At 43.4% G+C, this 14,555-nt stretch overlaps 1 protein-coding gene across 2 annotated transcripts; it reads left to right on the top strand.

Annotated features, from left to right (window-relative positions):
* The first annotated feature begins 1,458 nt into the window (after positions 1–1,458).
* Positions 1,459–14,359, top strand: LOC134512524 (GDNF-inducible zinc finger protein 1-like). 2 transcript variants are annotated; one of them, XM_063327940.1, is made up of 7 exons: positions 1,459–1,508; positions 7,163–8,470; positions 9,572–10,507; positions 12,057–12,151; positions 12,375–12,542; positions 13,041–13,198; positions 14,004–14,359. In XM_063327940.1, exons 2-7 carry the CDS (start codon positions 7,164–7,166, stop codon positions 14,247–14,249), a joined length of 2,910 nt encoding a protein of 969 aa, XP_063184010.1. In that variant the 5' UTR covers positions 1,459–1,508; position 7,163; the 3' UTR covers positions 14,250–14,359. The 2 variants fall into 2 exon arrangements, with proteins under 2 accessions (XP_063184010.1, XP_063184009.1); XM_063327939.1 differs by lacking the exon at positions 1,459–1,508 and adding an exon at positions 1,529–1,953.
* The last annotated feature ends 196 nt before the right edge of the window (positions 14,360–14,555 follow it).

Genomic DNA, 14,555 nt, shown 5'->3' with positions numbered 1-14,555 from the left:
AAGGTAAATAGCGTAATAACTTTCAGTGATGTCTGCCTCTTCCTGTTTATTTTAATGGAGGGATTTATTTTACATACCTCAAGGAATTACAACCATCATCCAACATTTTTACAAGCCGTTAAAATTTGAAGATTAAAACCTGCACTTAAGTAAAAAACGCTTCCAAGGAGGAATTTATCTGTCATTTGTCTTGGAAACAAGATTTGTGTGCTTAAGTACTTGGCAGCCTACGGAGTGATTCTCCCATCTGTCGGCTGTTTAAAATCATTTGATGTGATAAATGACAGCAATACGGGGTCACTGGTGAGAAACAGCAGCTTGTCCTCCAGGAACAGCGGTTCTGGGAGATGTGAGACCCCGTCTGTGCTTCTCCTAAGCCCAGATTTACGCCACCGAAGTGCCCACTCTTAAGTTTGCTCCTGTAACCTTTCTCTTAACATTGGAAATAATCCATCAGTATCCATGCTGGGAGATGGTGGGGAACTGATCTAGCTGGCAGAGCAAACCGGGCTGTAAGATAAAAGACATCTAATGTGCCCGAGGAACAAACCCATCGTAGACAGCCAGTGGCAACAGCAGCAATTTAACCTGATTAAAACACCGAAACACCACGCTCTGTACATGGGAAAACAAGTTTTTTTGACTTGATTGGATTTTATTTTTTTTTTTTTCAGTTTTGTGGAAACAGCTAAGCACAAGCTACGAAAATTCATGGATTTCTTTCAATCAGCTCTTCCTAATGAAGATGGGGATGGATCATTGGAAAAATGAAGTCTCCACAGAAATTGTTAATTATGCTGTAGTCTGGCCTGGAGACATACACAGATAGTACTGTACTACACCTGAGCGAACCGAGCCCTGGCAGCCAGCGTCAATCAGTTTTCAGGTCTTGGGCCTTGAAACCTCATCTGCTCTGAGTCTGGAGCCAGGCTGGCTCACCTTCCCACAGAAACAAAAAAAAACCCCAAAAAACTTGTACAGAGATCCGTGATTTTCCTCCGCCTACGGCGGGTACCCTCCTCAAAACAAATCTACAGGCTGGTCTATGTATATAGGCAAAAGCAAGGCCTGGCACCACCCTGTGGTATTCCTGACCAACGGGGGAGTTGCTGTAGTCTCTTGAGAGAAAATAATTAAAAGTGAACCCTCGAGTTAGGGGGTAAAACCAGCCCCTCCCCCGCCTGCAATTTTGAGGGATTCTGATGGCTTCGCCAGGAGACCGCGCCCAGCAGCGTCTCCCCTCAGAGAGCGCGGGAACTCGTTGCCCGCGCCCAAGATGGCTGCCCGCTCCCGCCCCGCCGCCTCCCTCACTCAAGATGGCTGCGAAACGACAAGAGGCCGATGTAGCGAAGCCTAGGCGGCCATGTTGCTTTCGGGCAGCAGGGCGCTGCCGGCAGGGCCTTCCCCGCGCCGTACCATTCCGCTAAGGCGGGGGAAGAGGGGGCAGCGGTGGTTTCGCCCGGGCGGGAGGAGCGCGGCGGGCGCGGCTGAGGCGGGAGCGAGGCAGGGTAAGGCCGGGCGGCGGCCCTGAGGGGGCGGCCGGGCAGTATCCCCAGGGCCGCCGGGAAGCACCGTCTCCGCTGCCGGCAGCACCGCCCTGCCCGGCGGGAGGGCGACCACCGCCGCCCTCGGGGCGCAGGCCGGCCCTCGACGCCTCAGGAGCAGGCATGGCGGCGGCGAGGCCTCACCCGGGAGCACAGGGAGAAATGTTTTTGGTTTCTGATGTCTTTGTAGGGCTTAGGCGGGACCTGTGCGCGCTGCAGGCCATTAAGCATGCAGAAATCTGTTGGCTGCACGAAGTAAATGGTAAAAACCAGGAAACGGTTGCAGCTGTGTTTTTTCAGTGGTGTGAGGAATGACATCTATTAGATAGGGCTGCGAGTCTCAGTGCTGGAGAGTGGGGTTAGCCTTGGTTTTCTCATGTGAAGATCATTTCCAGTTGTGTCTCAAGAGGTAACGCGCTTCGTTTTTTAGCAAGGCAGCAACCAAAGTTCTGTATGTTTAAAAATAAAGAACCAAGCAACTTTAGATGACTCTTGGAGGATTTGTCCAGCAGTGTGCTGGAGGATAAACTGGGATGCTCTGGATGAGAATTCCTCAACTTTATGTATCAGTGCACAAACAGACCACAAACTGTGGCGGGAGAGGTGCAGTTGTTCCTATTCGCTCGGTGTCCTGACGTATCTAACTTTATGTACCTGCATCATGTGGAAACTTAAGTGAATTGAGCTTAATTTTCTGGATGATTAATACAGTTGAGTAACTCCAGCTGTTATTTATGCCCTTGCAACGCACACTTTCATCAATGTTAACTTATTGTCTTACTATCATTTATGGATTTTATCATCACAAGATGGGCAAATGTTACAGGAAAAAAAATGAAAAAATCTGAAGCGTCAGGTGTGGCTTATTTGAGGACTGAAGCTAGGTCTTGTGCATCTGTGGCAGTAAGTCTTACTGCCCTTTCCTTGGCGCAGTTTGTGTGCTCTTACATATTCAGCCTCTTGTACTGCAGCTCTGGTTGTTTAACCTGATCTCTTGAGCAGTTCATTTAATCAGTCAGGAGCTGGGGTGTTGCACTGCTGTTAAGATCTACCCATGTTGGGCTTATTTTGCCAAATGGTAGCCCAGGCATCAAGAGGAGCAATTAATTACATTTAATTACATGCTCTTAGGCCATACCAGTGCTTCAGAGAGATACTTAGGCAGTTTTTGCAGAGATTGAAAATGATCAAGGAAGAACATACCAGGTCTCCCTCCCCCCCCCCAAAGTCATTGATATTTCAAGGGCTCTTGCTTTGGTCATTGTCAGGACACATACATGCAGCTGTTGAGAGTTTAAGGGAACCCTTCCTGGGAAAATAAGTTAAGGAATGGTTTCCTCCTCAGTTTCTCCGAAGGGAAATTTAAGATCTAATTGAAAAGATTTGGGGCAAATCAAGCAACCAAAGATTTTTCTATACTTTGTGAAAAGCAGGGCACGTTTATGTGAAATAACAGAGTTTTTGAGAGGTACACAATTCAATTTCTTTGACCTATTGGGTTTTTCTACCCTAGATAGTTGGGTGTATAAATCGGTGTACTTTCCCTGTCTTCGCTTCCAAAGACCTCACCAGTTAACGCTCTGGCCCACAGAAATTGCAAAGTAGATGTGAACAGTGAAAGCCTAAGAACAAACAATGTTTTAGAAATATTTACTATCCTTCCTACAAATGTCTTCATTTACTGTGCTAATCATCCTGAATTAGGTAGCTGCCATTGACTAGGTTGTCACGTTATAAAAAAGAGCGCTATAGCAAATATAAATCCTTTCCTAGAGATTGGAAGCCACTGTTAGGCTTTATTTTTGAAAACAGCTGTACTTATTCCAGTGGCCTTATTAGGAACTGTAATTGAATTGAAATGTGTTTTGGCTTTTGCAGTGGTTCTGTTAGATTAATTGCATTTTCTGTAAATCTTGTATACATACAAATTCTTTAAAGTGTTTATTCCCTTATTACCAGGCAAAAAGCTGAAAGAAGTTACAAACCAACCTGTAAAATGCAAAATGCGGGGAAAAATGTTTTCATGGAAATCTTCCCACTGCAGTCAGCGTGTTGGAAGCTAGCAGCTTGTTGCTTTCAGAAGTAGCTTCAGGGTACAGCAATTATGTTTATTAGGGCTGTTAACCAGCTCCCTTTTGCGTGCTGGTTTTGTAGGTGGTAATGGGTTCATGATGACCCACAGTGATCAGTGGTATCTTTCTCGAAGTGGGGTGCGAACCTGGCCACCTCAGGAGCTCAGAGAGGGTTTCCGAGGGTGTGAGAAAATAGCAGAGGGGTTGTGGAGCAGCAGAGCATGTTCCTCCTGCTCCATTGCACTTTTTCAGCCTTCATGACCATCCTGCGTCCCACCCAGGAACTTGTTCTGCCGGGTTAGGGTGGTGTGTTTGCAGTAGAGCAGAAGTACTGATCCTTTTGGGCTTTGGGCTGACTAGAGTGAAAAGAGATGGGGTGCAGCTCTAGGAATGCTTGATTTATGGATGCAGTTGAGAGTGAAAGTTAGAATTACGAAGACCGGGTCGCCTTCTGTTCATAAATGGAAGGATAGAATTAAACATGTTAATGATGTTACCATTATTTTTCCTATTTGATTACTGGTGGTTATTTCAAGCCAACATGAACCTGCAATTAGAACAAAATATTTCATTCTCTTTGATTCAATAACTGGATGATTTACTGCAACATTTGTCATCTGCATTGCCATTGCTCTGGATGGTAATTCCTCAAGAATCTTCTCTTGTCGTTAAGTGTTAATGAAGTGCAAAAAGTAAGGAGAAAATAACTTTACCAACCTATTAGGTATAAGAAGCTACTTCCTTCCCCCCAAAATGAAAGCAAAATACTTGGAAATCTTCTATCACCTTAACTTTTTTTTTGGCGAAAAAAATAATAATCTTACATACTGTTTTATACCCCTGAAACGTTGTGTTCTACTCTCAACTTCATGAAACTCTACAACATGAAAACACTCTGTTCAACACCACTTTAGAGAACTAAAGATCTGTTTCCTCTCTAAATGGTAACAAAAAGTACAGTCTCATTTTTTTTTCTGAAAAAAGGTAGTTGTGAGAATTGATTAATTTGTGGCGTTTTTCATTGTAAAGACATTTCAGTAAACCATTTCTGGGCTGATTTAATCTAGAACCAGCTGAACTACAGAGATGATGTTGGAACGTACCTCTCCAGTTGGCGTAGTATCAGATATTAGTATTAGTAGAGCTCACATGGGAACACGTATTGAGAATTTATCGCAGATGGGGATCTTAAAAAGGAGCAGGAGGAAATTAGGACAAGCTCTGCTCATTGATTTCTTTAAGCGCCACTGATCGGTGAGCTTTGTAACCCTGTGGTCAGTTCTGCACAGAAATGAAGCAGGATATCCTGTTGGAAAACATTAAGAAGGGCGAGCCAGGGAACAGATTAAGTGGAAGCTTTTGTGAATTTGTGGGCTGAATTTGGTATTAACCTCTGGATCCAAGCTTAATTCAGCCTTCACGTGCACTGTAGGAGCTGTTAGGGTTGTGTCTCCATGTAGCTGGTGATCACTGGTACGGAATAATTGGCAGATGTTGAGTTGGGAGTGTTTTAAAGATGCCTGGTGTCCAGAATTCATAAGACAGAGACTGATAATTATTGAACGTTTGCAGGAGTCTGGGTGTGAGCAGTCCTTTTCCGATAGAATTTGGACAATGCTATTTTGCACATCCCCTCCAAGATTTCTAGCTTCTATGGGGTGTTTCAACATGTGTTAGGTCTTTTTCTTCTAGTTACCTTTCCGAAGTATTTTTCCTGTAGGAATATTTTTGTTTTATTTCCTCTGAGTAAACATCTTTGAACTTGCTAGCAGCGAGGAGGTTCTGCACCAGCTAGGTGAGAAGGCTGAGGTCCCAAGCAGTCTCATTGGTTGGAGTGGGACTTCTTGCAGGAGCTCATCAAGTACTCAGCATCAAACCCACAATTAAGTACCAATATTTGAGGTTCTCCATAACTCAAATTTACAGATATTTTATATCTAGTGGAAATCTTCTCCATTTCCTGCAAATGTAGCTGTAAACGTTCCAGTGGCACTTAATGGGGTCATTAGAAAAATCAGTTTAAATCTTTAAATGCAGTTTTTAAAACATTATTTGGGACGTCACAAGTATTGGATGACTTGTGCCTTGCAGACTAGAAGATGATTATCCTCTGCAGTGCTTGCTGCGGTAGCTTGTAATAGGAAGAGTGTTCTCAAAGCTATCTCTTGAGCTTGCTATTCAAACCTATTCACTCTAGGCTATGTATTGTATTTGACTTCCGAGTACTTTATGTTGAAGACACGTTTGTCTTAATCAGACAGTTTATATCTGCCAGGAATGTATTTAATATAATGTCAAACATAATTTAGATGAGAAGTGAAAGTACAGTTTGGTGTCATTTTCTGCCAACCATTATTACTGTGAGAGGAAAGCATAGCAAGCCAAGTTTAAACGCAGCCTTTAAGCAATAACAAGCTGGTTTGTCTGTTTGTTTTGGCCTAATGTTCTTCCCTTGGTTACAAAGCTGTTGTAAGCATGTGCTAAATAACAGACACTTTAAAACTATGCTAGATTGGGAATATCATTTTAGAGGATCAGATCAGAGCATCTAAAGGCCTCAGTAAAGTTGGCAGCATTGTTGTTGTACTTTATCGGCAAGGGTAGATGTTCCTGTTCCAGCAGTATAGGTGTCATATGCAGGTTGAGACAGGAAAGCCACAGAGTTCTCAGGCATGGGATTTACTGTAATAATAGCTACTGTCTGTCTCTAGAGCTGGTGGGGAAACGCAAATTCTTCTTTCTGAAAATGTCAAAATGCAAAAAAAATCTGACCCTCTGTTTGTTGATTCAGAAGGAGCGTTTTTGAAATATTTTTCAAATAAAACACTATTACCTCCTCAAAGAATTTGTAGCTATTTCTAGATATGTAGTTTGTTCCTGTATGTTATTTAAGTGGCCAAATACATCAGAACCTTACTAACTATCATTATTAACCCCTAGGTCTGATTGTTTATGTGGAGGGAGAAGAGAAAAAAAAAAAAAAAAAGAAAAAAAAAAACAGAAACAAAATTGAACAAGATCCAAAGATTTATTCCCCTGCTTTGGCACAAGGAGCTGCCTGGCGCAGTGTGTGGAGCTTGGTGTGACTCTGAAGACATAGGCTCTGTTTCAACACCAGCCTGGAAGCGATCGGAAGTGACTTGCTATGCTTCAGTTCCCCCTTTATACAAGAGTGGGGAAAGATGCTTGTCTCTACTATAAATTGTTGTGACCTTTACTGTTGAAAAGTGCTTCTATGAAGAATGTTTTATTATTAAGCTGGGCTAAGCACGTTAATCATATTTCATTACTGTTACCATCTGTGCTAAAGAATATTCACTCTGAAGGGTTATCCTGGAGTGTAAATCTAAATCTGTGACTGCAGTAAACCAAGTGTGTTTGCATTGACAGAAGTAACCTTCAGGTTTTTGCAACGTCTTGTAAATTAGGAATTAGGACGTGGATCTCCACTGAGCTTTTTGTGTGATTGATGTTGTGTATGAATGAAAAGATATCTCATGGAAGAGGGAGTGCAAGCACTCAAATGTTTGTCTGTTTTTGTGGCAGGATGGAGAAAAAGAAAATTCTAATGAAATCCAAGGTTGCTGCTCCTAACCTCCTGAGGGCACTGCATTCTCTGTACCAGTTTGGTCACCTCTGTGATGTGACAGTTCACACACAACATCTCGGAATTCAGGAGGAGTTTCTGGTTCACAAAGCTGTCTTGGCAGCTTCTAGCAATTATTTCAAGGGGCTCTTCCTGCATGATGAGATGCTGGACACCAAGAATTGCACAGTGACTCTGCAAGACATTTACACCGAAGAGTTCAACTCCTTCCTGGAGTTTGTTTACACTGCAGAAGTGGAGATTGAAGCGGAAAAACTGCAACGGATGAAAGAAATAGCCGAAAGACTTGAATGCAAGGATTTGCTTGACATTTGTGAAGAAGTGAAAGCAGAGGGCAGGAAGGGTTTAGATTTGAGCCTCCATCTGAAAGGTCAGCTTTGTGAAAATGGTGGGCCACAGTGGACTTGCATGCAGCAAGAAGAGAACCGCAAAGTGAGTAACTCTTCCCAAGTTGTGGCAATACCCGTGCAGAGGAAACTTTGGGATAGGCAAAAACATAAAAAGTTACTGGCTGGCTATGAACTCATTGAAGGCCAACCAGCAAGCCTACAGCAAGCGGATTCTGCTTTTCCAGAACCAAAATCAAGGACAGCAAAGCTACCAAAATATAACAAGACAGATACCAGCAGCAGACTCAGCATGGATGTCGTCAGTCTGGAAAACGAGAATAGTCATTCTCTTCTAAGTCAGGCTGAGTCAAAGGAAGCCTCTGTAGTAATTAGGAACACTCTGCCTGAGCAGTGGGAAGGTGAAAACAGTTTAATTTCCAAATTTGACAGTAAAACGGAACATAGGAAATCACCGCGGCATGTGGCAAAAGCCTTGACACAGATTGTATGCGAGAAGTGCAATGAATCATTCTGTTTTACCGAGCAGTACCAGTCGCACATGGAGCTCAAGCATGACGTTACTCTGGCTGTCAAGTACAGCTGTAATACGTGTGAGCAGCTCTTCTCCACTCACCAGAACCTCCGGCAGCATCGCCTTGCCGTTCATAGCGATGAGCAGGGCTTCTCCTGCATGTTTTGCGACAAGAAGTTTAAGCGCCAGAAGGACAGAAATTACCATATCCGCAGGGTGCATGAGAAGAAGCGGTATCACCAGGCGTGCCCGTACTGTGACAAGGTCATCAGTTCCAAGTGCGGCCTGACAGTCCACATACGAACGCACACGGGGGAGAAACCTTATAAATGCGAACACTGCCCCGCCAGCTTTGCTCAGAGGTCTGCTTACAATACCCATGTAAGGTATAGCATTCTCTGTGTGTGTCCGTGCATGCACGGGAAAATGTGTTTTCTCTCTGGGCACCAGGTTAAAGGTGTTCGTGAAGTCCTCTCTGCTTTAATTCCAGAATTCTGTGGATCTGATCAGGAGTGCATTGAAATCAGCACAGATTTTTTCCATTGACCTCATCAAGCTCTCAGTCTGGATTACTGGATTGAGGTCTCCCAGACCGGGAATTTAGGCGAACGTTTCCCATTGAATCAAAGAGGACTTGTGCAACCGGATCTGTTAGGTGATTTTGGAAGCCTCAGATCTGGGGTTTTTAATAGGAGCCTGAAAGGAGTTGGCATCTGTTTAAAATGCCCAGGAAAATGCCCATTTCATAAACATCAGGGCATTGTGGTGCTCTTTAGTATGGTTTTTATGGGCCAAATATCCTGCATGCTATTTTTCTGGGTAGCGTGAGCTTCATAGGCTTATTAGGCACTGCCTGACTGAAAACAAGGTGTTTAAATTGCACAGTAGTTTGCAGAACTACAAAAGCCACTGTACCTGTCAAACATGTCCATATCCTGCCTGTGCAGTACAGCAGATAGGTGGTTTTCTACTGCATCCCTGCTTACCTTGTAAAAAATGTCAAAATTTGTTTATAGTTTAGTCCAGTAGCAGAAAAAACATTCCACATGTGTCACAAGTGTAGTGACATAGCTTGTTCCACGCACTGAGTAGTGATGAGTTAATTGCTGCAACTGATGGCTTACAAGGGAATCTGTTTTGCTTTTCCATATAGGCATTTAATCTATATTTCCCTTGGTTTAACTCCATAATTTCTTACCTTGTCCACCATGGCCTTGGAGGAAAATTTACAGCCCATCCTGTTACTAGTTAGATGATGAATATGTATACCTGAGAGGCACCATCCTTGATGAACTGAGACCTTTTAATTTTCTTTAATTAACTGGTCCGACTACATAAAATTTCCCTGTTCCCAGCTCTCCAAACATGCTGTTAATTTGTGTGAAGAAAAATTAGAAGGAAATGACTCTTCCTCCGAGGCAAACATGTCTGAATTGAAACAATTAAGTCTATTGAAGTTGTGCTTTGTTGTTTGTTTGTTTTAACAGAAAAATCCATGAGTCTGGCCAAGAGAGGAAACTTATGCCTGTCTATTGGATGGTAGTTCCACCTGCACATAGACCAAACACAACAAGCTGTGACAAATATCCTGACAGAGAGATGTGGGATGGGACATCGGAGGCTGAACAACGGAAGTGTGCGAGGCATGAAGAGACCACAAATTGTGAGGAAGAACTCGGGGGTTCTGCTACAGCAGCAGACTGTAGCAATGAGGAAGAAGAACAGAAGCAGAAGTACAAGGAAGCTGAAGCAAGAAGTGAAAAAATGAGTGAAGAAGGGAATGAAGATGAAGGTGAAACGAGTGTGAAGGGCGAGGAGGAGGTAGATTATGAAGCAGGGTATTCAGAAGTTGAAGACAGCAGAGAGAATGAGGAGGTCTGTACTGAGGAGGATGATGAGGATGATGAATACTCTAATGAGAAGGACGTGGAAGAACGTGAATCAGATGAAGAGTTTAAAATAAAGACGGTAAATAAAAGTGAGGTGAATAAGAAATCTGCCTATGTAATAACGTGCGACAAGTGTAATGAGCAGTTTGTCTCCCGGAAAAAGTATGTGGATCACTGCAGAGATATCCATCAGTGCCTGCCCGGTAAAGTCTATCAGTGTGACATCTGCAGCAAGACGTTTGCTAGTTACAACAGCTGGAAAGAGCACCGAGCGTGTGTCCACACTGAAGAAAGGCAGTTTGCCTGCACCCTTTGCAATGCTACTTTTAAAAGAAAGAGAGATGTGAGGACACATTATATGCGGAAGCACGAAGGCAGAGTCAAACGCCCTCTCTGCTCTGTCTGTGGGAAGATCCTCAGCTCCCGAACAGCATTAGTGTTTCATATGCGGACACATACAGGAGAAAAACCTTACGAATGTGGCATTTGTCATTCAAAATTTGCTCAGCCATCACAACTTAAGATCCATACCAGGTCAGCCTACAGTACTGCTTCTCCCATTACCACTCCCTGCATGCCCAGCGTACTTCAGCACTTCTTTTTCTTCTTCTGCCTTCCCCGTTCTGAGTCATTCTCCTTGCACGTCCTTATAACAGGAACACTGGGATATAATTTGTTCTGTAGTATCTGTGATTAATTCTTTTACGTAAAGGCTTTGTCTGCATCTGCTTGTTGCATCAGTTTTGGTCGGGATTTTGAAACATGCTTTATCTGAACTTGTGAGCAAAAGCCAGTCATTTGAGACAGTGTTCAAAATAAGATGATGGCCTTCACTGATGAAAAGTAGCACAAGCTGAAGAATTAGTCAAGGACCTCAGAGACCCAGATGTTGAGCCCTGCTCGCTCTTTATCACTCTGAGCAAGTCATTTAGCGTGGGATTTCATTTCTTGTATGCAATACAAAAGCTGTACTTTTCATCTGGGCTCCCTCTAGTCATTGGAGCTAGTCTGGATGAATTGCTCTCTGGTGGTGTCTGTGTTAAATGTGTCCTCTCCCAAGAGAGGGTGAATCATCCTATCGAATTTCCCATCTTTCTCCTAAAAGGGAACCTAGCAGATAGCATGTAAGGGGAGTTTAACTGTTGGCGAGCTAAATGAGGTGAGAGAAATCCTATTACTAGAGATTCTGGACCCATAAAATGGGGACAGTAGCTTTCTTCTGTCTACCTAAATGTTCTTACAGTGATGTAAAATACTGTGAGGTATACTGATTCAGGACGAGCAAAACATCTGAAATGTCAAGATAATCTGTGTCAGCTGAAATGCAGCAGAGCTGCGCTGCATGTAAAAGGTGCAGTATGACTGCAACAAAACATTGACTCATGGGGTTTGTGTTGGGTAACTGGCTGTCTCATATGCATAGCATTTTGCCTGGCAACTCAAAAGTTATCCATGTTTTTGCACATCATACTGCTTGGGTTGGAATAAGGGAAGTCATCACAGTGTTAAGACCAAACGTTAGGCTCAGACTTTCTCTGATTTGAGCTAATTCAAAATCATGTTGAGAAACACTGCTTGCCTGACTTTCCTTAGTGCCTTTTGTCTTAAAAATGGGAATATCCTGCAGTTAAAGTTTGCAGGCCAGAGGACATGAGACGGAGGGGTTATGGAAGTCAAGAACGTGTCCTGCATTTCCCAAGAGATCTGCTGCTGGGGTTGTGCTGGGGACAGTCTGGATGCACTTTCAGTCTCTAGCACAGCAGCAGCAGCTTGTCCTCGTTCCTGCTTTCTTACTTCCAGTGCTGGTACCATAACCTATAACTTGTGAAAGAAAGGTGGATTTTGTGGGGCCTGAGAGAGAGGAAAAGGTAAACCTTAAATGGGAATTTTAGTGCTTTAGCGTAGCACCTATACTGGCAAACGCTCTATTTCCTGACTGAGCAGAATGTACTTTTTTCCACTTAATTTAAAAAATGAAGTATGCTGCCTGTAGTGTGCAGAATGTAATTTCAAGTACAGTATTTTTAAGAATGCGCTACAGGAGTTAATTTATTAATACTTATTTGTGGTTTGCTCCATTTAGATCCCATACGGGGGAAAAGCCATATATTTGTGAGGACTGTGGGGCTTGCTTTGCTGATAAAGGCAAACTCACTGGCCACAAAAGGACCCACACAGGTAGGCATTAAATACTTCCGTTCCTTCCATCTGGTTCTTCCCTTTATACTGCTGGAAATTGCTAATTGGGATTTGAAGAAGATGCACGCTTGTTTTTGTAACTTGCAGAAGAGACTTCAAGTACCAGAAAGGAACTAATAGGGATAGAAAGACATCTGAAAACCAACTTTGAAGTACAAAATTCTGCTGAAAGAATTCAGAATGTCTTTTTCTCTTTACTCAGGAGAGCGCCTTTTTAAATGTGATGTGTGTGGAAAACATTTTGCCACCAATGAATACTTAAAATGCCATAAACGATGCCACATGGGTGCTAAGCCCTACAAGTGCGAGGTTTGTGGGAAGACATTTGGACTGAGAGCCTCGCTAGCCCAGCACAGTAACGTCCATGCAGGTAACAAAACAAACTCATTTGGGCTGGGAAGATAAGCAACAGTGGAAGCTTGGATCTGAACTACTTTGCAGTTCAGACGGTGACGTTTTATTCCAGACCACTTTTATAAGCTCCTTGAATTAGGTGATGAGGAGAAACGGGACTTATACTGATCCTGGCTTGTTAAACACAGCATGATATTGTCTTTTGTCGTTTCTGATGACGCTTGCCCACAAGACTGAGGACTTTTGTGCTGAAGGATGTCGGAGCAGAGAGTGGCTGTGGTTGCTGCTGTTGCCCTTGCGAGATCAGAGAGCTTTTCTTAGGCTTTCCTTTGCAGCCAAGAAACATTTACCGCATAAGCTTAAAAACCAGGGCCTTGAGCATATACTTCCTATATACACCACTTTATCAATATGGATCTTCTAAAAATTCTTTATGCTTTCTGCCTGATGAAATTAAAGCCAAAAGAACCTGCCTTCTAACTCTCTGCTTCCTGTGTTCTTTTTTGTGTGTTAGAGACCCGACCGTACTTCTGTGAGCAGTGTGGGAAAACGTTCACTCAGCAGGGCGCTCTGCGGCGCCACCAGCGCATTCACACCGGGGAAAAGCCGTACAAGTGCAGAGCTTGCGAGAGAACCTTCACGGACATGTCCACCTTGCGCAGACACGTGTTGGTACGCTGCCCCTCAGGTGTCGTTGTGGCAGGCAGACTGGGGGTGACGTTTAACTACTGAGAGAAGTTTCTTCCCTCAATGAGGGTGCTCATTGGTCATGAATATTAGGGCTGGGGGATCGATCTGCCGTCTATACGCACCTTTTAAAAATACGTTCCTGAAGTGTGCACAATTTTCCTCCAGCAGCACAGCAGCTCCCACTACTGGCTCTCCAGCCAGTCATCTCCCAAGTACTCCTGTTCCCTTCAAAATGAAAATCTAATCTTATAAAAGTGTATGAGGAAGGACTGGTTGTTTAAAATGCTTATTACTGATGGAATCCTTTTTTTGAAAAAAAAAGGGGTGGTACCACATTTTAGATTACCACAGTCTCTGCAGTCTTTTAAGCCCTTTACACAGAGGCCATAACGTGATGGCTTATAACGTCTTCGTGTAGCAGATGAATACGACTTTACGTGTTTCCAGCGTTGTGATATGCTGAAAAATGTATTGCTGAGTTCAGCTGTTTTCAGAGACCTTTGGGTCCTTGAAGCAATTTTCTCTAATTGCAAGTTAAGTTAATGTTTGCCTGCATATTAAAACTCTAGCTTCTTTTGAAAGTGTTCCCTGACAGTGGAGCCGGAAAATCAGTGCAGAATTGGCAAAACAGGCTTGTTCTTGTGTTTCAGAGTTCAGCTTTTGCATTTGAGCCCAGTATCACAGAGTTAACCCCAATACCATTTAATTTTTGCGCTGGATTAAATCTCCAGTTAATAAAATTATTAGAAAAAATTCAGATCTAATTATTTTCCCCCTTTTTTTCTAGATTCATGACCGGAATGCTCACTGGAGAAGTTTCTTAATAGATCTTACAACCAAAAAAGACCACAATTGGTCCAAAATAGAAACATTCTCGGAAGCTTGTGTGGGTGAAGACCCTGCGCCGGAAATTTGGTCGGTTGACCAAGGTAAACTCTATAAACCAGAAAGCGTTAGTCTGAAAAAAGTGGAAGATGCGCCATCTAGCGTTAGCAACGCGGAAGACACCGATCGCTCACTTTTATACTTATAACGTCAGTTATCGCCACGAAACGGTGTTGTCGTAGGCACAGTTGTCTCCCGTGGTGAAAGCATTGTGAGGTCACGCCGGCCTGGTGCGGACGCAGACGCGGGGCGCCCCGCTGTGGCTGTCAATTTTTTTTTAATTATTATTTTTTTTATTTTTTTTTTTGTAATAAAGATGCGCTGATCCACGTAAGCGGCCACGCATTCCGTAACTGATTTATTTGCATAGATCTGACCGCAGATAAGTTGTTAACTCGGTAAGAATAAGAACGCGGATGGATCCCCGCCGCGGCCGGAGGATCCCCGCCGCGGC

This window comes from Chroicocephalus ridibundus, chromosome 3, assembly GCF_963924245.1.
Source record: "Chroicocephalus ridibundus chromosome 3, bChrRid1.1, whole genome shotgun sequence".
NCBI lineage: Eukaryota > Metazoa > Chordata > Aves > Charadriiformes > Laridae > Chroicocephalus > Chroicocephalus ridibundus.
This window is presented reverse-complemented; position numbering and strand designations above follow the sequence as displayed.

Coding starts and splice junctions, on each gene's coding strand:
- LOC134512524 (XM_063327940.1), top strand. CDS start 7,164: ATGGAGAAAAAGAAAATTCTAATGAAATCCAAGGTTGCTGCTCCTAAC. Junction 12,543..13,040: donor GCACAGTAACGTCCATGCAG/GTAACAAAACAA, acceptor TTTGTGTGTTAG/AGACCCGACCGTACTTCTGT. Junction 13,199..14,003: donor CCTTGCGCAGACACGTGTTG/GTACGCTGCCCC, acceptor CTTTTTTTCTAG/ATTCATGACCGGAATGCTCA.